This window comes from Ailuropoda melanoleuca, unplaced genomic scaffold, assembly GCF_002007445.2.
Source record: "Ailuropoda melanoleuca isolate Jingjing unplaced genomic scaffold, ASM200744v2 unplaced-scaffold11384, whole genome shotgun sequence".
Taxonomy (NCBI): Eukaryota; Metazoa; Chordata; class Mammalia; order Carnivora; family Ursidae; genus Ailuropoda; species Ailuropoda melanoleuca.
This window is the reverse complement of record NW_023179820.1, coordinates 4,709,452-4,733,012: the sequence shown is the minus strand read 5'-3', so window position 1 is coordinate 4,733,012 and position 23,561 is coordinate 4,709,452. Positions and strand designations below refer to the sequence as shown.

Here is a 23,561-nt window from a genome sequence, read left to right as displayed (position 1 = left end):
ACTTTACATAGAGTAACTCGTTTAATGTTCTAATAATCCTGTAATGTACATACTATTAGGATTCCTGTGTACATAGGTGAGTAAACTGAGGCACAGAGAGGTTAACTAACTTGCCTCAAGTCACAAAGCTAGGAAGTGAACCTGCAAAATACAGAATGTGGGTTGAAAAGGCATGGATGGAGGAGAATAATATGCTAAGACCTTAGGATATTGGTGGAGGTTGAATAACCATTATTTTTACTAAGCCACTTGGTATTTACTGAGTGCTACTTTGTGACAAGCCTTAAATTGAGGCATATGCCTGAGTTCTAGGGATGAGACTTGGTTTAAAATTCAGTCTGCAGTGATGGAGAGTCATTGAAGGATTTTGAATAGAGAAATGAGTATACTGTAGTAGGATGACTCTGTGTTCCCAGGGTGCTGGGTCAGTCCCAGTTTATCCCTCTTGTCCTGGCATCAGTATTTATAATGTTCTTTTCTTTCCCAAAGTGTCCCAGTTTTGACAGTAAATTATATAGTCACATTAAATGACTTATAAGACATTTTCAGGCCTGAAATTCCCCTTTCTTACACACTGACTAGCTCCTTTCTTTCCTAGTTATGGGATCTGCAATCTATTTCATAAAGACAACTGAGTCAGTTCCTGATATGTAATACAACCTAATACATAAAACAGTCTGTTTCATCCCACTACTAAGTTTCTGGTTCATAATGATATGCTCAAAAAGTAGCGAAGTATTAATTTTTACCAAGAAAGAAATTAAGCAGCTTACATTTAAATTTGGTATTCCTGCCCTTCCTGAGACAGGAGCTTCTCTGTAGGTTGGGAACCCCACACCCACATATCTATTAACTTTTGAAAAAGGAATCTCAGGGTTTGAGTCTGTGTCCAAATCAAAGGAACTTAGTTGAGGGAGTAGGGACTGCTTTTAAAAAATGGGAGTTGCCTTCTTGAGTGCATTTCTTGACCAGCTCTGGCAACTTTAGACTGGAGTCCAGGCCTCCTAGTACGTCTGGCAAGCCTCAGAGCACTTGTTAACCCTGTCTTCCACCTCTCTAGCCCTGTCAGCTGGCTCATGCTGAGGGAGGTCAGTCTTAGCCAAAGGCCTGCAGGGAAGAGGGGGGTCATAATTAGCAACCTTGCTAGCAGTGAGATTGCCTCCTTAAACTCTACTACTCAGTCTCAGTCTCCAGGAGATTACATTCCTGTAATACGCCGTATGCATTTGTAGGCTGACCTCATACTTTGTTGTATCTTGAATGTGTTTAAATCCATACCAGAGGGCAGCCTGGAGAAACAGACCCCTGTGTAAGTGATCCACAATGCAGTTGATATTTTCCTCCTGTTACAAGGCTCCAGGGAGTCATGGTTTTTAGTTCCTTGTATGACTATAGTTACTGGACATTATTCAGGATTTATCTGGGTGTGACCCTGCAGTCAAGACCAAGATAAAGTTCCTTTCGTTTTGATGGCAAATGGTCATTTGGTGAGAAAGATAAAAACACTTTAAAGAAGAAGGAAGGCAGAAAGAATAGTCTGCAAAACAGTGATTACAGCTAATAAATCTTGGATCTGTTTAGCTTCTGAGGAAGCTTAATTTTTTTACCCCTGCCCTTCTTTTTTTGGTTTGCTTTGTGAGTGTTTGAAGTCAAGGAGGTAGACCCAAAGAAAGGTGCTTACATGTTCCCTACAGTTATCTGAGTATGGTGAATCAGATTTGGCTTCATTGCTTCACAGTGACCTTACTGACAAGAAGTTCTGTCCTTGTTAAGTAACTGTAACATCATGGCTCTAAGCCGTGTTTCTCTCCTAGTCACAAGATGGGGATGACAGGTGCTCACCATAGGCAGGGATTCTCATTTGAGGACATGCTGAGCATGATCTGGAGGAGTTGTGGCTAAGGCAAGGAGAGCAGGGTGTCTGTGGTTTGGTAATGCAGATAAGAAAGATGCTCATTGGGGAATTTCCACCGCCTCTCCAGAAACACACCTGTAGAGGATGGGTTGCAGTCTTGTGAGAGCTTTTGTTCAGTGAGAGAAAGTTAGGTTTATCTTAACCTCAGTACGTTTCTTGTGATTAAAGTATACTTGAAGCAGTTATTCATAAGTGGAATTTATTTTTGCTCCAGATCTGGAGAATGGATCACTCCGAATCCCAGTGTGCCTCATTTAGACAACTTGTTGAGTTTCTCATTGAAAATAAGTTCTTGTTCCACTTGCTTCTCCTTAAGACTCTTCCTAGAACGAAAGACTTTCACAAAGAATCAAGCACTTATTTAATTCTCCTCTCAGTACTGTCTTTCCATACCTAGGGAGTCCCATTGAAAAATAGAGTCCAAGAGAAGAGAGCTCCCAAGTCCTCTGCTTCCCAGACTTGAGTTATGAATATCAGGTCTCTGAAGGCAAATTAGTCTGATCATCTTTCTGATTTGGGTAGGGATGGTTTTCCATTCTGATCCTTTTTGCTTAGGGATTCACTCCCATTTTCTAAACCTATGATATGAGGGTTCATCCAACTTAATGACTTCCTTAGTCTCTTCCTTAGTTCTTGCATTAATAGAAATGACTGGAGAAACTGCCAGAATCATTCCAATACTATGTTTGCCACTGCCTCACCACTACAACATTAGTTTCTAAAGTTAAAACAGTTAGCAGGCTTATGTGCTTAACAGGCAACTCACTGTCAGCATTATATTATCCAATGCTGCTGTGTTGTCCAAAAGGCTGATTAGTTAAGCTACATGTTGCCATCATATTTGGTCTCTGTAGTCTTTATCTCTCTATCAGAGGACATTAAATGGTCCTCATTCAGCTGCCCTTACATTGCCTTTGACTTGAGATACTCATATTTTAGCTCTTATTTTAGCCCCCCTTCTCCCTTTAATGAGATACAACTTACCATAAAGTTTGCCCATTTTAAGTGTACAATTCAGTGAGTTTTAGTAAATTTGCAGAGTTATGCAAACATTACCATTGTTCAGTTTGAGAATATTTCCATTACCCCAAGAATACTCACCCATGCCTGGCTGAATCCACTCTCTGTCCCCACCCTAGCCCGTGGCAACCACTTATTTACATTCTGTTTCTGTAGATTTGTCTTTTCTGTACATTTCATATAAATAGAATTATATAATACATGGCCTTAGATGTATGGTTCTTTCACTTAGCAATATGTTTTCAAGGCTGTAGCATGTATTAGTATTTCTTTCCTTTTTATGGTTGAATAATATTTCATTGTATGGGCATACCACATTTTATTTATCCATTCACCACTTAATGGACATTTGGGTTACCACTTTTCAGCAATTATGAATGACACTGTAGTGAACATTCGAAATGTACAAATGTTTCTGTGGACATCCATTTTCATTACTCTTGGGTAGATTCCTAGAAGTGGAATTGCTGGGCTCTATGTTAAGTTTGTGTTTAACTTTTTTCTTTTCTTTTTTTTTTTTTTAAGATTTGCTTCTTTTGAGAGCAAGAGAACATGCACGAGAGTGTGAGTGGAGGGAGGGGCAGAGGGAGAGAATATTTCAAGCAGACTCCCTGTTGAGTGCGGCTCAGTCTCACAACCCATGAGATCCTGACCTGAGCCAAAACCAGGAGTTGGCCATTTAACTGACTGAGCCACCCAGGCGGCCCTATCTTTAACTTTTTAAGAAATTGTCAAAGTATTTTCTAAAGTGGCTGCACTATTTTATATTCCCACAATGAATGAGATTCTAGTTTCTCCACGTCTTCACCGATGCTTGTGTAGTTTTTGTTAGTTTTTTTAATAGCTATTATAGTAGGTGTAAAATACTCTCTTGCTGTGCTTTTAACTTGCACTTGTAATGATTTGGTGGAGCATCTGTTCCTGTTTTCTTGTCATTCCTGTATCTTTAGTTAAATATCTTTTCAAATTTTTTCCCAATTTTTTAATTAAGATGTTGGATGTTCTTATTGAGTTGTAAGTGTTCTTTACATATTTTGGATACAAGCCCTTTATCAGAAATACAGTTTTCAAATATTTTTTCTTGCTCCTTTAAGCACCTCTTTTAGAAATCTATCTTGGCTCACTGCGAGCCAGAGAAACAGGGAGATCCGGAGTCATCTTCAGCTCCCCTCCCCCATTCTTTTTGCTAAGACAAAACACATTCTGCAGGTTCTCAGGATTCTCTTTAAAGCAGAGCACGTTTTCTGCATTAAACCAAACTTCAATTTTTCCTCTATCCTTTTTTTTTTTTTTTTAGAGGATATTTTGTTTTTCTTTTTAGGAATTACAAAGGCTCTTGGTATGTGCTTTATTTTGGGCTCTGAGCAAATCTGTTTTGAAAAGAACCATTTCATTTAGGCTAGTCATATTTTCTGAAACCAGTAAAGCTTGTCATTCTTTAAACTGTTCCTTCTTAGTCCTAGTTAGGCTTCTCTGCATCTTTTCTTCTGCCCGCATACCCTGTATTGAGTTGCCATTACTTTTCTATATCTTAAGGTTTTTTACCCCCTCACTTCTGGTTGTGGAGTGGAAGTCATTACTCTCAACCATCTCTTTCAATGCTGCTACCTCTAAAAAGACATGATTTTGTGGTTATGTGATATTACTGCTAATTATTATTGGGCAACACATAGCAGTAAAAATATCAAATATTAGGAAATAGTATGGGTTTTAGAAATTTTAAGAATATCAAATATTAGGAAATAGTATGGGTTTTAGAAATTTTAAGGTTTTCATAGTAATTTGTGGTTCTGTTTCCTCATACTGTTTTTCAAAGTTATAAAGCAATCCCCTCAGTGGTGTGAAAAATCTTAGGTGGTTCTCTGAGCATCTTGAGTTTTTATTTACCTTCAGGATTAACTCTACCCAACTCAAGATTATCCTTGTACCAAATACAGTTGATCTCTATTGTTTGCGAATTCGCTACTTCTTGAAATTTGTTTGTACCCTTAGACGGTGACTTTGAGGTCATTTGTGCGCATGTCCACAAACACCAAATTACCAGTGAACCGTTGCTACTTGGGGAAACGTACAAACACATACCTCAAATTGTTAATAATTTTAAATCAAAAAACTGTCAACCTGGTTGTTTGCTTTATATTACAAAAGAGAAAATAAGCTTCCAAAGTATTAAGAGATTTGCCTGAGAATGGCCCAGGAGGGGCCGGAAATGGGCCCCAGAACCAGAGGGAGCAGGTTGTGCTTCGCTGTCCCCTTCTGTCTCCATTCTCTCAATTTTCTTTCTGTTGTGTTTCTCATTCTGGTGAGAGGTACTTTTTTACTATCAAAAATTACTCAGGTGGAAACCTGGACATCAGATTATTCTCTCTGTATTTTGTGGAATAATTGGTAGGGTTAAAAAAATCTGAAAGAATCAAAAGACATACTTTATTTTTTATTTTTATTTTTTGAGAGAGAGAACATCTGTGGGTTGGTGGCGGGAGAGGGGGAGAGAGAGAATCCCAAGCAGGCTTCATGCCCGGAGTGGAGCCCATCACGGGGCTTGATCTCATGACCCTGAGATCACCTGAGCTGACATCAAGAGTCAGACGCTCAACCACCTGAGCCACCCAGGTGCCCTGAAAGGCATACTTTAAAAGGTTTTCCTTTTTTCCATTTTATCTGATTGTCTCCCCACTTCAGGAATAGCTTCATAAAGCATGGGGTACCTCTGCTTTTGCATAATACTCACATCATAGGGATAATAGCTGACTTGGAGTCATATTTTTCTTAGGTACGTAAAGGAAAATGTATATTGCATTTTAGAAGATTCCTATCAGCAGCTAAAATTAGTAAGAAATTTCTTTTGAATGGAATGTATTTATCTCTGTCTTCTGTGGAATGCCTCATTCTGTGATTATAACAAAATAGATCTGACATATACTTAATGACTTTTGCTAGTATACTTTAAATTAAGACATGAAAAATACACATTTTAGGCTTTGTATATATCATTTGCCTCAGTATTGGTTGTGAACCTTTTAAGTTTGGGACCATAGCTACATTTTTGTACTTCAACATTCTTTCAAAAAATATTTATCATATCCAGCACTGCGCTGGCTGCTGAGGACACAGCAGTGCACAAGACGCATCCCGTAACCTTGAAACTGTGCGTATCATCTCTGAACTAGCAGTAGAAGCATTATGTCAGTTTCATTGGCTGTTCTCTTCATTTAGTTCACTAAATATTTGTTATGTGAATTGGTCACTACACTGGCCCCAGCATATCTTCAGATGTTTCACAAATAAATATCCAGGGGAATGAAAGAGCTGCTGAAAATGGCTTCCAGGGGGAAATGATTGTGTTAAAAAGAATTTAGATCAAGAAGCTGTTTAAATTAGCTTTTTAAATTAGCTGTTTAAATTAGCTTTTAAAACTATTTTCTGTTTTGTAGGTGAGCACAACTTTTTCTCTGTTTACTGAATTTATTTTTATAGAAACAATCTATTTTAATGTTCCACTGTAGATGTGTGAGATAGTCATAAGTTGTGAACATATTAGACTTGAGTATTAGCCTACTGGGTGGAAATATGTAAATGAGCTGATTGTGATGTCTGGTTTTTTATATTTTGGACATGTAGTTTACGTAGGGGCTTGGATCCGTTTTCTGTAACTATTTAAACCAGTATGTTCAGATTTTGTGTAAACATATGTCTGAGATTCAAGTGTAATAAAGTAAAACAGCAGTTAGAAATCCATCAGTAGAAAGGAGCTTGAGGGGCCGGAACTGGAACTTTCTGGAAATTTTTTCAGGATTTGCTTCATGAGGCCTTTCCTAAACCTAGAGAGCAGAGAACCAAGTCTCTAGTCTACTCTAGATATATCCAGCTAGCTTCAGAATGGTTACACTAACATGGCCGGACTCAGTAAACATTTGACAGTTTGTTTTTCTTTAATGTGCTCTTTTTGTGTAATATAATGGGATGGAGAAACCGTAAGAAATTAATTGTATCTTAAGTGTCAGTACACGAGATCTGTTTCTTTTATCTAGTTAATGATTACCTAACCTTTTGCTAATTCCTTTTACTCCCCTTTCCTTTACTTTTGCACTTCTCTTTGTTATACTCCAAGGTGTTCACAGAAAGAGTGAAACCTGATCCAGTCTGCTTACCTGTTACTGTCTCTGAATTCTTAAACTTACTTATAAGTCTTCCCAAAGATGCTTTATTTTATACAACTGAAATTAGTAATATCATTGGAACTTATTAAAAGATGTTTTTACGTTATATATTTCAATTCTTATTGAGAAACTTTACACTAGTTTCATAGAAGCCAGATAACTGATTCACCTGCTCCCTCTTGTGGTAAATACTTAGTTTTATCCATAATGCTTTTATTTGCAGTTACAACTCTTGATAACACTTTACCAGTGAGAACAAAGATTTGGATAGTCAAAAGAGATTTTAAAAATTAGGAGGCTGTGGCTAGTGTGCTCAACCAGCTGCATTTAAGGTTATCTGCAGGGCCTGGGCCATATCCTAGGAGAGTTCCTCTGCCTGCCTGGGCTGGGAACCAAGCATTTACAGCTTTGAATCAAATTAAATTTAATCTACTTTTAAATATAATTTAAAAATTCCTAGGAATATAGTTGAGGTTGAGAACAACTTAGAGGTTTTGGTTTTGGTTCTAAGCTAATCAGTTCTGTATACAAAGAGAAGGCACGTTATGATTTCTAATAATTTGTACCCATTTTGTACTTTATACTGTGTGAAGCACTTGTACATAATTTGCTTGATTTTCCCAGAAACCCATTTTATGCAATAGGAAAGACTTCAAAAGATAAATGAAAGGTCTCAGATTATGCAGCTGTTAGGAGCAGGAACCAGGATTGGAAACCAGGCATCTAACCCTAAATCCACTCTCTCTTCTACTGCAACATAAAATGTAGAACTGAGTCCTCAGTTGAAATGATGGATCTTAAATTAGTTTATCTTGAGAGCTCTTCTAGTTATGTATCATGAATTTTTTTTTTTTTTTTTTTTTTTCCTGTGGCTGTGTTCTGTAAATTAGCTTTACACAAAATACTGAAGTCACTGAAAACTTCATTCAAATGTTGTGTGAAGCTCCCCTGATTTTCCTGGATTGCCTCAGGCCAGCTCTACCCTGCAATACCACATTCTAAACAGCCTTTCAGGGTGTCTCAGAAAATCAAACTGGAGTATTGGGTGTCATATAGGGTCAGCATTGATGTAAAAAAGAGATCTAGATATTGTATAGACAACTAAACCTAATAATTACTGGTCTTTATATAGCATATGCTTTGATTATTGACTGATAGATGATAAATGAGCTAGATTAGATCCAACTACTACAAAGGAAAAATAATCTATAGATTTTATTATATTGGAATTCTGTTACATTTGTTATTGCTTTTAATAAATAGGCCTTTGCCAGCCTTAAAAATCACGTCTAATATTGCATAGGATACCTAGGTTTTTCTAGTAACTATTTGTCTTAATAAACTTTGACTTCTGTGTACTGTGTATATTTCTGTTTTTTCTTTAATGTTTACCTGTTAAAGATAATGATCAACTGTTGGTACTTTATTTTTTTAATATGTGTTAAAAAATAATGCCTTTATCATTTCATAGAAAAACCTTCACATTGGCAAATACAAAATAGTATTGGAAACTATTGAATACAAAATTAAATTTATGCTTTATCTGTTAGACGGTGTTAGAAAGTGTTGACAGAGTTTGTCTTTTGGATACTGTTTCATTTTTTCCCATTGACCTTTCCATTGTACCTTTTTGTCAGAATTATTTTCTGTTATTTATTTTATTAATTTGAAAACCTTATACTCATGTTTTTTTCCATCTCTATGACTAGCCCATTATTTTTTGATTGAAAAAGTTATAGGTATAGTCAAGACACTTTAGACAAAAGGGTGTAATGATTGAAATGTGTCCTTCTCATCCTACATCTCTTACCCCTTTTCCTTGAAAGCAGCTATGTATGCTTTTTTAGTTTTCTGTGTTTTATTTTTCTGTTCTATTTAATATAGATGTCAAATATGAGTTGTAATAAAAAGTATCATGCTACATTTTTATCATGCAGTTGATGTGTTCTAGTTGCATATCCCATTCTAAATAAATGAGATATTGGTGACATTGCTATTTAAGTTCTGCCTTTTAATAATGCATTCCTTTAGATTTATTTTCAGTGTTAATTATTATTCAGTTTATTAGTGATAAAGGTATTTCTCCATGTTATTTAAATTAATTTCATTCACTAAGAAATCATATATGGTGTTTTTGCACTAGAAGTTAATAATAGTCTGTTCTGTATGTCTGTTTATGATACAGATCCTTTATATGTTAATGAAATTGTTTTCATTTTATGTCAAGGTAATGTGAAAAACAAGTTATATGAAAAACGTTCTTAAGTTTTCTTAATGAACTTTAACCTTATTTCCAAAAGTTGCCACTTTGGTTTTAGACAGTAAGCATAAAGCAAGGAAAGGAAAAAGAGACCAGTGGTGTCTTTAAGTGACAAGCACCTGTGTAGTCCCTTTGATCTAGAACTATGAAGGTCAAACTCCCTCTGTTAAGAAAGCAGTTTGAAAGAGTGAATAGAAGCCATGATTTCCAGATTCTTTACTTGACACCTTTATTACAGTGCTTATGCATTTGGTCTTAACAGGAAACTTAAAATTACAGCAATATTGATGTTTTTCATTGATCTCTTACCCCTGTAGCCCTAATTTTGTTTTGTTTTCATAAAAATAGTTGATTAGTATAGCTAGATTCTCAATGGTTGATGAAAATATGGAAGTCTCTGTTTTACTTTAAATGAATATCCTTTAAAAGGAATTCATTTCATAGAACAGTATTTTCCTTATTTTGTACATAATGTTAAATAATTGTGGTTTAATTTGAGTATTTTATTTTATTTTATTATTATTTTTTTTAAAGATTTTATTTACTTACTTGACAGAGATAGAGACAGCCAGCGAGAGAGGGAACACAAGCAGGGAGAGTGGGAGAGGAAGAAGCAGGCTCACAGCACAGGAGCCTGATGTGGGGCTCGATCCCATAACGCCGGGATCACGCCCTGGGCCGAAGGCAGACGCTTAACCGTGGTGCCACCCAGGCGCCCCTAATTTGAGTATTTTAAATGAGGAAAACATTGTTCATTGTTTCCTAACATTCTTTGTTTCATTTTGGAAATTCAAGTTATCAAAATACTCAGCGTATAAATTAAAGAGACGTTACCATGTGTTCTTCTGGAAGTGTATTTTTTAGCCACTTTATTTTTGGAAATAGTAAATTTTTGTTTGACTCAGTTTATGGTTAAAATAAGATTAAGAGAGGTCTTAAATGCTATCAGATGTTCCAGTTTTCAGATGAAGACAGCAGTTTGATCGTAAGGAGATAAAAAACAAATCAAAACATTTAAGATTGAATCAGAATAATTTACTTTAAAAGTATAAAAACATTGCAAAGGGAGTTAATTCTGTTGTATTTTGATGGATCAGATAACTTTTTATTTAACCTTCTTATCTGAATACATTTTTCAAGTAGAACCATTTTTTTTTAATAATACTAATCAAATGCAATATGATAGAAATGTAGTTCATTAAAGCATTACCTGATTTTGGCTTGCAGATAGTCTCCGAGCGTTTTGGTTTAATTTTTATAGTTAAAGTAGTTCTAGATCACTTTTTCTTTCATGTGCCCTCTGAACATTCAAACATGGTAATTGATGACTTTTTTGTCATTTAAAAAATCTTAGAGGTCAGTAGAACTCCACCATATATTGTATTTTTAATGACATTCAGTAGGGGGCATATCGAGTTAATTATTTTCTAAGATACAAGATACAGAAAATGAATATGTGTAAGGTAGAGAAAATAAATGCATACACATACTTTTTCCTAGGAGGCCAATTTCAAAATAAAAATATAACAAAAACGTAGCGTGGAAAACGCTGTTTGGCTCGGTTTTGGAAGTTCAAAAGCATCTAGCCTCACTAGATGAGATGCTGTGTTACTTTCATGTGCATCACGGGCCAGGCAGTAATGCACAGTAGCTTTAAGAAATGTGAATCCTGTTGGTTGTATTCTCAGTGAGTATACCAGGGTACGATCCGACCACCATCTCCTGGGCTCTCTCTCCTTTTCCTCATTCCTATGATGTCACTTATCCATGGCTACGGGTAAAAAGAAATACTAAGTGAAGGGTGAAGTATGCTGGAACAGCAGAGTTAGATCAGCTCTGCAATGAAATGTCTTGATGGCCGCATTCTGCTAGACATGGGGAGCTCCAAAAGGCATAGAATGTTGTCTTGGCCCTCCAGGAATTTAGCATATAGTAGGGTGGCGTGGGATATTTATATAGCATCTATGTTATTAGCCCATGGTTTCAGGTATTTTAGAATTACAACATTCTTTGAAATGATAAATGAAAATGGTAAAGAACTTAAACTTCATATAGGAATATGATTATTTCTTTGTCAGTATTGTACTGACAGATAAGCTACTCCAGCCTTTCTGTTTTTCTTTTCTTCTTTTTTTAGTTAAAACCATGTAAATAGTGAGATTTCCATTTAGGTTTTTAAATCTGGCTAGCAGATGTGCACATGTTTAAGCTTTTAAATGCTCCTGTGATAGATAAGTGAGCAAAAATTAAAAGAGCTCTGTGAAGACATATTATTAATATATATATTTTATAAAAATGCTGCTGCTACAATTGCAGGTCCTTTTGGAATAAATCATGGGATTGAGCTTCATTCAGATGTGGTGGAATATGCCAAGGAAAAACTGGAGAGCTTCATCAAAAATAGTGATAGCTTTGATAAGTAAGTATTCATATCTATAGTTTTGGTTTGGAAGCAGTTGATGAGTAGATACATATGACATGTCTGTTCCTCAGTGCTATTAGTTTATTGATCCTGAATTGCTCAGTTGAATGCAACAAAAATCAGTGTGGTATAAAATGACGGAAGAAATTAATTTAGAGAAATTATTTGGTGCTATAATTTTTGTTTTATGGAAGTCTGTAGTAAATTACAAATAACTTATAATTCTGTATTACTATCACTCTATTAGTGATAGTAGGGTAATGTTTCATTAAATATCATACAAGTACCTTTTCTGAAAATAGAATGTAAAGATGCTTGGCATTAGAGAATTCTGTTCTGGAACTGGTTTTATGCCTTCGGAGTGGTAATTTAATAGACCTGCCCTCTTTATTTATAAAATAAGGGTGATACCTGTTAGCATACAAAGGACTTTCTTGAAAACATTCAATTACCTTGTGATAGGATTGTGTTTGAACAATTTCTTTAGAAAACCATTGTTTTCAATTCTTACTTTGCCTTAGAAAAAATACTGCGCAGACTTTGGTCCTTAGCCTGGCAGGGGAGTCGTCTTGGTATGTAATGTTCCTAAAATTCAGCAATGACAGAACTATGAGGCAGGGTGTCTTATGTTAAATTCATGAACTCTGAGAGATTATGTAAAATTTGAGGGTATTTATGTCTCTGAACTAGTCATATTTTAAAGAAAGCTTTAAAATCTTAGAGCACTAGCTTAGAACTCAGTCACCTTATATAGCGAAGTTTTAATACAAAACCAGAGTTCCAGCTTGGCTTGTTGGGAGTGGGTCTTCCTCACTCATCTCTAGACCCTGGCCATGACCATGGAGGTGAGGAACTTGGGGGTCTGAATCAGAGCTGAGGGCTTTTTCCCAGAGAGTCTTAGTCTTGAGACAGTGCCATGAAGGAAGCAGAGAAGGCCCTGTGAACGTCTGCTGGAGTATATTTTCCTTTTCCTCCCCTTCTCTGCCCTTTCTCTCCCTCCCCTTGCCTTTGCTTTTACTCCCCTTGCCTTTGCTGGTGTGTGTCTGTCCTCTGGCAAGTGGTGCTTGATTGGTTGAAGAACAGAAAACTGCTGCAAAATCCTCAGTGTTATAGAGGGAAGGGGGAGGTCTTGTGTATAGGTGTGATTGTAATTGGTTATTAAAGACCTCAGTAAGGCAGGCTTGAGAGAGTTGGAAAATGTTCAGGTTTATTTTGTTCTATAATTAATTCAATGTATTTGAGCAAGCTATGTGAATTTTCTGCATCAACTTGCTGAACACCATCCTTTATCTTATTTATGCTTGTCTTTATAAATAATTAAAATTTAATTCACATTTTGCATCATTTTTTAAGTGCTTACCGTGTTGGTTCATATTCTCTTTCCAAGAATAATATATTGTTTGACAGAAATAAAATAGTTTCTAGCCTAAGTTACTTTACAAGAAGTTGGGATTCAGTTTTTACCATTGTTTTGTGTCTAGTGTTTCTGTCTGTCTGATGATTTGTAGCATGTTAAATGCTTAAGATACGGAATGAATATTTTCTATATTGTTTATTAGAGCTATAGAATTTTATTAATTTATTGTATTCCTGTTGTATGTGTTTGATGTTGAAACAGTGTACACATGAAGACTTTATGAATACATTTGAACACAGAAAATATAGAAGTGCTATTAGTGAAAGCCAGTGTTTAAGGTCTGTCATAAGGTCTGTTATATATTAGATAGTAATACATTTCATGCAGAACACGCTCAAGGGTGAGCCTTGACTCACTGAAGCACCTCTATACAAATATCTGTGGAGCTCAAGTTTATGGCTGGCAGGTGGGCATGGTCCTGGGAAACAGTAAAATATGTCATTATTCAAACCTTTTCTATGTTGATGTAATTTAAATACTAAATGATCCATAACCAGTAAGTTTGAAACCTGTACATATTTGTGTCTCAATTTAAAAAAATTTTCTAAACTTGTTTCCATGGAATTGTAAAATGGTTAGATTTCCTTGTATTTCTTGAGTTTTGTTGTTACTCTATTATACAGATTTATTCATAAAATGGTGAATCATAAAATATGGTGACGTGACTGATCTAAATGTTTCTTTATAATTTTCAGCGGTCTTGTTATTTTAGTTAAAATAATCAGTCAGACTTTATAATATAGTTGTTTCTGAAGTGTTTATTTTTAAAACAGATTCAGACATTAGTAAACTAGTCTGAAAAAAATTAGTTTGGGAAATGTTATCTGTTCTGGTTTTCAGTAGTGTTCTGAAGTATTGGTTAAATTTTTCAGATTATAAAAGTATCTTGCATACAAAAAGTAGTAATCCTGGGAAAATGTTTCATTTTGCATTAAGTAGTGAATAGCTGGAAGCTTAGTAAAGTCGATGTGCAACTCATTGGGCTCCTTTTTTGGTCTTTATATTATTTGGTTTTGGTGATAGAAATTCTAAAGGTATAGTAGTTTTCTTTCTATCTTGTGTTTTGACGATTTCTTTGCAATTTTTCTTGATGTTTGTGGATGATATTTCTATTCATAGTGAAGTTTTTGAATTTGAAAAACTTGCGGAACAAAGTGATTTTAAAAATCCCATTTCCAAGCAGTTTCATTATATTTAATTGTATACAGGTTATCAAAATACATAATTAAATTAACAAAATATAAAGTAACTGTGTTAAATTGATTGCTATTTTTGTATTTCTTAGTACCAGGTTATCCTTGATTATGTGTAACACGGAGGATGGATAGCTAAAACCTAATACTTTTCCAATCTTACTTGTCCTGTTTGTTTGGATCTTTCCAGTCAGTTCTTTTTTCAAAAGTGTAGTTATGTCACTTATGATTTAAATTGCATCTTATATATCTATTGGAGATCATAATGGACTCTAAATATAGTAGGTGGGAAAGAATCTATAAACTACTCAACCTTAAAATACATAAGGTAAGGTGACCTTTTAAAAAATACAGATGTGTGTTTTTGTGTGTGCTTTATAAAGCAAGCTTGGTTCCTGAGTCTTGAAAGTAGTATTTCTTCTTTTAGAAGAAAGAATCTTTATTATAATGTATGTACTTTACTTTTCTTTCCATGCCTTACTCCTGTATCAGCAAAGGAAATAATTTGGAGAGGCTACTCCCTGTTTACTGTATGCTCTCTGGTGTGGTTTATCCCTCTGCTGTACCTGTGGTATTTCCAGATTCTCTGAAATTCGCTTATAAAACTGACATTTAATTTCAAAGGTCCTCCTAAACATGGGCAAAACTTTTCCAGTAAAGGACCTAGTAGTAACTATTTTGGGCTTCCTGGGCTGAATGATCTGTGTAGCAGCTGCTCAGCTGTGCCATTGTACTGCAGAAGCAGCCTTAGACACCATGAAAGGAAACGGGCAGGGGGATTCTAGTAATACTTTATTTACAGAAACATGCAGCAGGCTGGATTTGGCCTGTTTGCTGCCCCATTCTGCTCTTCACACAAGCTCTTTTTTTTTTTTTTTTTTTTTTTTAAGNTTTATTTATTTGACAGAGAGAGACAGCCAGCGAGAGAGGGAACACAAGCAGGGGGAGTGGGAGAGGAAGAAGCAGGCTCCCAGCAGAGCAGGGAGCCTGACATGGGGCTCGATCCCAGGACCCTGGGATCACGCCCTGAGCCGAAGGCAGACGCTTAACGACTGAGCCACCCAGGCGCCCCTTCACACAAACTCTTTACCACACTTTTATTTTAGCCACTCTGATCTAGATAAGTTTTTGGGCCTAGGTTTTAAAGGCCCTTAGGTGTCTGGCTTTCATGAGGGAAGAAGTTTGGAGAAGGTCAAATTATAATGAGCATCTGTGCTTGAACAGTAAGCATAATAATCTCTCCAGTTATAGTAACTTGGAACAATAAGTCAGTTAAAGTAGCCTGAATTGTAAACCTTTTCCCTGTAAGTACTTTGCAAATGCGTTGGTAATTGGTATAGCATTTGTTTATAGCAGTGTTTATGTACTTCTGTGTGTACATGTGCGTGAGGTTGACTTAGCCCTCTGGAATGCATGCTGTGGAATGTGCCATTTCCTTACAACAGCTTAGTCCATCCATCCTATTTCCCCTCCGTTTCAAGTATACCATAGCTGACTTTGGAAATATTCTAACATCAGTAGCCAAATGAGTGCAGTGTGGTCTGATTTACTTGAAGATTTTCATTCTTTTTGAATGGGGAGGACTATTGTTTCTATTTAGTTTGTCATACAAATGAGTCATGATAGGAGTACTGAAAACAGTAATGAGATAATAAAAAATAATAGCACCTAATATGTATTGTCCGTTCATTAAGTACCATGTACCGTCCTTCTAAGTGCTTAGTCCACAGCTCTAGAGGCAGTATTTGTGTCCACATTGCCCAGGTGGGAAAACTGAGGAATAGACAGGCTGTGACCTCATTAAGCCAGCCTTTTTATTTAGTTCTGATTTAGCTATGATGATGTAAACACTGATTTATTCCAATATTTCTTCTCAGCAGTAAGCCGCTACCCATGAATTACTGTCAAACAGCTTAGCCCCAGATTTAAAAAGTTGAAGCAGCACTTACTTTTTCATCATCTACTGCCTTCAGGTTAGAATTAAGGAATGCTGTTAACATGGTTAAATGCACCATAGCATTGTTATTGCAAAGCATACCTACCGTGTTCATTAATGAAACTCACCTATGGTATGAGTTACTTTTGAGGGCAGAGATGCCTGGGAGAGGCAATGCAGTCCTCAGTTTTAGTTGAGGTATAAGTTTTAAGTTAAGTGCAGAGTTAATACAGTCTTTTGTATTTTAGAAAATTTATTTAATGGGTTATGGCAGTATCTAGTGGCCTAAGTTTGTCTTTAATTATAGATTCATTTTTCATGTGATTTGATTTGCATTGGAAAAATGAAATGCTTCTATATCCTGTCAGCTTTTCTCTAGAGTAATCCTGCTTCATCTTTACGAGAATTATGGCATACTTGAAGTAGTTTTGCTATCTACAAATACATATTCAACATTATTTCAAAATATTTCTCAGATATTTGAATGTTTTGATATGCCAGTAATGTTCAGATGGTAGTTTTATAACAGTTGCTACAGGTTGTGAACAGTTTTTAATCCTGACAAACATTCAAATGGTGATAACAGAAATGCTTGAGAATAGCCATCATGGCTATCTATCACTTACATATTTTAACATCAATGAGAAATGGCATGGGGAAAAATTGGATGGCTTCAAACATATTGTTAGGAGAAGAAATTATTGTTGAAGTACTGAAGGCTCACTTCTATGTGATGTACCTGCACATTTCCTATAAAGTATTTAGAGATTGTTTTTGATCCTATGGATTTTCCTAAAGCTTCATTCAATGGAAGAACACTGTATGTACTTACTCTTAACACTTTGCTTTAAATAATGCTTGAATTATTCTGAGATGAGTTTGGTGCAGTGGAAGGGAAAACACTTGAAAAGGTAAAGTCTTCAATTTTTTGAATTTTACTTTATTCAGTAGCTTAATTATTGACTGTAAGAGTTTTTGAATGGTATAACTGCTTTTGGAGATCAAGAGATAATGTTTCCCTGGATTTTCTTCCCAGTGAAAAGTTTTGAAGTTTTGTCTTGTTTTAACTAAGTAGTCATAGCTCTTAAAACCCAAAATGTGTATTTTGACAAAGTGTTTTAAGAAAAAGAGGTTTCTGTGATTCGTTTGGCAGATTATTTTGGATGAGATATGAGTACAAGGTAGGATTCTCTCCTATGACCTTGAAATCCTTTATTCCATTGGAATAATTGTCTAAATTTTCAATGACAGCGTCCTGTGGCACATGATAAACTAGGTGTGCAAATTGTCAGCCCCCGCTTCAACAGTGTATTGAAGGGGAATGTTGTTTTTTCTACTCTCAGTCAGCTCCTAGACCTAGACTATCCGTCTAAGAGGGAAGCTGCAGGGCAAGGCTAGGTCACCCTGATCTCCTAGCAGCTTATCAAAAGAATTATATGGGCAAGTTGGCAAGGTCCCTGCTGTGAAGGAATTCATCTGTCCGTCTCCAGACGAAGATATTCCAACATGCACCTATAAAGAAAACCACTGCTAAGGTAAGTGATGAGAATCCCGGTGTTATTTTGGGCAAGTGTTCATGTTGTAAACCAAGATAATATGTGCTCTATATTTTTCCACAAGTGATTTCCAGTGTACATTTTAGTAAGAGTGTGCCAAGTATTTTTCCCTCTGCATGAGAGTCTAAAAACAGTTACTAGATTTTCAGATTTAAATCAATAAACGATTATATAAGTCTAATGTGAATCAATTTGTAGTTATTACACACATTTCAGAACTGTTTGTTTCATATACAGATAACTTATATTGTTAGGTATAATTCAGTGTAATTTAGGAGTGTGAGTTATCTCCATCTGGGAAATTGTGTTTTGGAAATTTCCTTCAAAGAATAAAAATGATAGCTACTTTTCATTTTGCTAACAGACGTAAAATTTTAATGAACTTTCCTAAATTAAGAATAAAAATTAGGTCAAGCACACGTGAATCATACTTCTATGAATAAAATGATAACCACATAGGAAATGCCATTTTGGTACACCTCTTGCCTTCCCCTCCCCCTCAGGTTTTGTATAGTATGTGGTTGATGTAAAAAAATGGAATTTGGATTTTCTTTTTCACTATTTTTAACCTAGATTTTATGTACAGATATATAAATAGTGTAGTATTATTTTGTAATAAACTGAAAACTTCTGGGTAGTTTATTGCTGAAGTCTTCCAGATTATATACAAGTTGTATTTGTGGTTTAAAATATGTCCTTTGCCTCTGTAGAGGTTTGTGGAAACCTAGGTGAGATGCAGCTTTCAGAAGATAGTGAAAGCCTGTGGAAGAAAATGTTTTCTTTATTTACCTGTCTAATTGGAAGACTGAGTAGGAATTGTAATTTACTCTGATAACACAGTAGCCATCATCCATGTCTCCAGTCAGTTGTTTAGTTCATTGTAAATATTGGCATGAGCGTGATCTGACACGGGTAGGAGAGCATGTCCATAAACATTGGCCTAAACATTTTTAATCATAGACTTTCTCAAAAAATATTGTTAGCCCTGGAATTGGTATGTGAAATGTTATTATAAAAATAAGCCATAGTTTTAATATTAGAAAACAAAATACCTAAGTAAGATCCTCAACAATGTACCTAGTTAGAAATCCTAAAGGTCATCTCTAAGGCCTTTATTAGGAAAGATAATCCATTACCCATTTATTTATGTGTGTGTGTGTGTGTGTGTGTGTGTGTGCGTGTGTGTGTGTAAAACATATATATAAAATAATATGCAATTTGAGAATTGTTTTGTGTTCCTTACTAATGTGAAGGATTCATGTATTACTGGTAGAAAAGATCAAGCCATAGTTACAATAAAGAATCCCCAGATAGGATACTATTTCTGGTACATGTTTTACTTAATAACCACTAAATTGGTAGTGTTACAGTGTTTTGGGATGTGTTTGGCATATGAATTTTCTACTATGTTCTAGATGTTAAATGTGCCGACATTTAAAAATAGACATTGTTGTCCCCAATATTACTTACATCCTTGAAGTTTTACTATTTTGTGTCTAGAAATAGTCCAGTCCTTTGGAACATCTCAAGTTCAATTAACTTTTCAGATTTGAGTGTTCTGTTAAAGGAAATTAATTTGACTATGTTAAATGAAAGTGTAAAGATCCCATATGTATTTGTTAGAAATATATATTCCATTTGCGTTAGTAGAAATTGATAGATTTAGAGATCTGATTTTCAGTATAATGGTCCTTTGTATTACTCCCTGAGTGGAAGAAAATATACTTGTTTTGATCTGCATTACAGGGGATAGAAAGCATTACGTTGTTTCCTAAAATTATGGTGGCTTATTTAAGATCTTTGGGAAGGCCCAAAAAAAGTGCCTTTCAGTTATAGGACAGTTGATTTATTCACTAAAGACAAAGATTTTTTTTTAATTATTTGAGTTTTGCTTTTTTTTTTTTTTTTTTGGCTGCATTTTGAGAAAAACTATTCTCTAAGAGGATGAAGTTATGGCTTTTTATAGTGATTAATTTAGTAAAACAAGAACCATCATTTTGATGTAGAAAGTGTCATAGACACATACTTTTTCTGTTAACTTTCTGGGCAAATTTCTCTTCTAGTCCTGAGATTTTTTGGGGTTCATGTTCAAAGTTGACGAAACATTTGTTTTTTATATGGTTCAGTCAGTAAATGTATTTTGAGGACTATAATAGGTGATGGAGATACGTTTAAAATTCAGAAGAAATATTCACAGAAATAGCAGGAAAACCAGGAGAATGTTTCAAAGGGGAGATTGTGTTAAGGAGAAAGTATTTGCAGCTCTTAGTTACAGGTGATAAGTAGCAGGGTATTTGTTTAGTACCTTCAGTTTATGTGGCTTTTGAAACACACACACACACACACACTCACCCACCCCTGCACACATAAATGTAAAGGAAATATGGGGCTATCTTTTATTTTGGACTAAATCTTTGAAGTCCCATGTGAATTTTATCCTTACAGTACATTTTGATTTGGACTAGCTGCGTTTAAAAGGCTCAAAATCCACACGTGGCTAGTGACTACCATCTTGGCTACCATGTGGCTTTACATTGTCCTATCTCATCTTTCAGATCACAGCTTGACTTTTCTCAGGGAACCTTTCTCTGATTTCCTAGATCTGTCCATTTCCTTTCACCCTCAGTCTTATGGAATCCTGTTCCTTTCCTTTGGAGCATTTATCATAGTTATAAATCCTTACTGCTGTGATTCTTTGATGCGCATCTCTTCTACTAGATGTAGGCATGAGTGTTTCCCATTGTATTTTCAATCTTAATACACAATTGGTGTTCAGTAAATAATATTTAGTGAATTGTGCTTGGTAGTAGTAGTAGAAAGAAATTTGACCAGAATCACACATTTAATTTTAAAATCAGGCAGTAAATTCTTTCTAATTAATTTTGCTGGGATGAGGATGTATAAAGTATCACTAATCTGTGAAGTGGTTTTAATTGTAAATTGTTTACTTGCAGTGGTGTTGTCCTAGGTAATAGTTCTGTAGGCTATCATTTATTTTTAACAAGTAGAAAGCTTTTAAAACCGTAAGTGAATTTTTGAGTTGATTTAACAGACTTGATAAAAGAGGTTTTAATAATTTAATTTTTAAAATATAAATTACTTGCTCATATTCATCCTGAAAAGAAGACTGACTTAAATTATTATAAAATTAAATTATTTAAGATAAATTTTTATAAGAATAAATATTTTTAGATAGACTTCATTGAAAATAGTCTAACTTTTTCATTTCAAAGAATGCTTACTGTGAATTTGGTGGAATGATTAAACCACATGATCCACATTATCTTATTAGTTAAAACCTCAAGAAGTTATATTTTGGCCATATTTTAGACAATCATAGGTTGTACCATAGTCTTGAGTTTAAAAGGAATTTAAGCGTGGTCCCCAACCTAGGTAAGTTTACACTTCCTGTGTACTATCCAAGTAGAATGAGATACTGTTAAAATAGAGTTGGGTAGGTTTTCCTTACTAAAACTGCTATTTGAACTGTATCTTGAAGTGATAGTAGGCATTTATCAAGGGAAGAAGAGAGGGAAGGGTATTTCAGTCAAAGGAACAACATATACACAGATACAGAGTTCCAAATCATTTTGTAATAGTTCCACTAAGCAACTAGGAGCACACACAGTTGACCCTTGAACAACATGGGTTTAAACTTGTGCAGGACAGGTTAAATGCAGATTTTTTTATGGTACAGTACTATAAATATGTTTTCTCTTATTTTTAAAAATGTTTTCTTTAGCTTACTTTATTGTAAGATTACAGTATGTATATGATACATATATTATACTAAGTATGTGTTAGTGAATTGTTTAGTTATCAGTAAGGTCAACAGTAGGTTACTAGTTAAGTTTTGGGGGAGTCATAGGTTATACTCAGATGTTCGAGGGAGGAGGTCAGCACCCTTAACCTCTGCCTTGTTCAAGGGTCGACTGTAATTCAATCTGGCTACAGCATAGTATGGGGGATGCTGGAGAGGAAGAGCCAGGAAATGAATCTGGCAGAACAGCCTGATTGTAGGGTCATAAAGAGCCCCATGTGGTACTACTCTAGGGGAACTTCACCCTATCCTGTGCAGTAGGGAACAAAGTGATGGAAGAGAGTCCTGCAAAGTGTGAGCAGCAAGGAGGCAGTTACAGTGAAAGAAATAATGGGACATGGACTACCTTAGTGTGGGGGTGTGGAAAAGAGAGTATAAGCTGATGACTCACCCCACCCCAACCCCTTAACCCTTCCCACCCTACCCCTGGCCCCTCCACTAAGAAGACAGGATACTGAAGACAGGGAATAATTCTGGTAAACTCTTCTTTGAATATTAATGAAGATAATGTGCCTTGTATTTCAGTGAATTTTAATGGAAACTTGTTATGTAATAAGTCTATTAATTACTAAAGGACAGGATATGTTTTACAAAGTAGAAGTGGTTGTAATTCAATCAGTGTCATTTTTCACTGCATGCTGAAACTTTCAAGATAAATTATTTCATCCTCAAATAATAGCGTGATTTTGCTGTGTGCCATATTAACTTTAATCAACTTAAAAGTAAAAGGATATTCCATGAATTAGTTTTTTAAAAGATTACATGTTTTATTAGTGCATTGGGGTTTCAATTAATGTTATATGTTAGAAACTGTTTTCCAATTTGTTAAAACTTAAGGAATAAAGTAGAAGTCTAAATAGGGTAGTTTGTAAAAACATAACTATATACCATGAACCAACACTGTAACCAGGAACAAGCGCCCTGGATAAGATAGATACCTTTGCTTTGAAACCATATCTCCTTTTGTTGCATAGGGAGATCACAGGGGCCAAAGCAGCAGTAACATCCTGTAACAGTCCTGTAACACAGCCCTGCTAAAATCTACTAGGAAAGTCTCCCTAATCTTAGTGGTTGCTAAGGTATGTGATCAGGACACTGGTGTTTTTTCCTGACAAAGCTTTCCACTGTTAGCCATAGCAAAAAAATCAAACAGAGATGAATACTGCATGAGCCCTTGCCCTTGTTACTGGCCCGTCAGCTCTTTTTGGAAAGGGCAGTGGAATGGAAGGTGAACCTTTTCTTGTTTGCTTGACCCTTGTGATTCTTATCCTTACCGTGTATCATTTGTGGGGCATCACAAGATTGGTATCATGAGGGGCTTTTCATTATGTTCATTTTTTAAGCCCTGAGATTTCAGTATGGCAAAAAATAGGTTACAGTTTTGATAACATGTAAGCTATATCATTGATGATAAAACAATATATTTGATCAGTTAAACTTCATAAATATGATATTGAAATCAGATTTCATGATATTTTATCCTAAAATTAATTTTGGTAACAGTGTTCACTATTTCAAAGAACTGAATTATGTAAATTTTTTAGATCTAATCTTTTGTTTAAATGAATTAAAATATATTTGTTTTTTCATGCAGATTTGAGTTCTGTGAACCTGCATTTGTGGTTGGTAATTGCCTCCAGATAGCATCTGACAGTCATCAGTATGATCGAATTTATTGTGGAGCTGGTGTCCAGAAAGACCATGAAAACTACATGAAAATATTACTGAAAGTTGGAGGCATTCTAGTCATGCCTATAGAAGATCAGGTAACTTCTCCTGTCCTTTGCTTAAACACAGTAATTTAGGGTGGGAAATATAATTGGTGAGAAGTAGGTTGTAATTTTTAGAGAAGTACGCTTTAT

General features: G+C 35.3%; 1 protein-coding gene across 5 annotated transcripts in view; it reads left to right on the top strand.

Annotated features, from left to right (window-relative positions):
- PCMTD1 (protein-L-isoaspartate (D-aspartate) O-methyltransferase domain containing 1) overlaps positions 1-23,561 on the top strand; it is a 62,738-nt gene that overhangs the window by 28,320 nt on the left and 10,857 nt on the right. For 3 of the 5 annotated variants that reach the window (XM_034650169.1, XM_034650167.1, XM_034650168.1), the window contains 2 exons: positions 11,672-11,774; positions 23,294-23,465. In XM_034650169.1, coding sequence (XP_034506060.1) covers positions 23,412-23,465 — 54 coding nt within the window. In that variant the 5' untranslated portion in view covers positions 11,672-11,774; positions 23,294-23,411. Of the gene's footprint in view, positions 1-11,671; positions 11,775-17,666; positions 17,859-23,293; positions 23,466-23,561 lie in introns of all 5 variants that reach the window. The other 2 variants (XM_034650170.1, XM_034650171.1) reach the window with 2 other exon arrangements.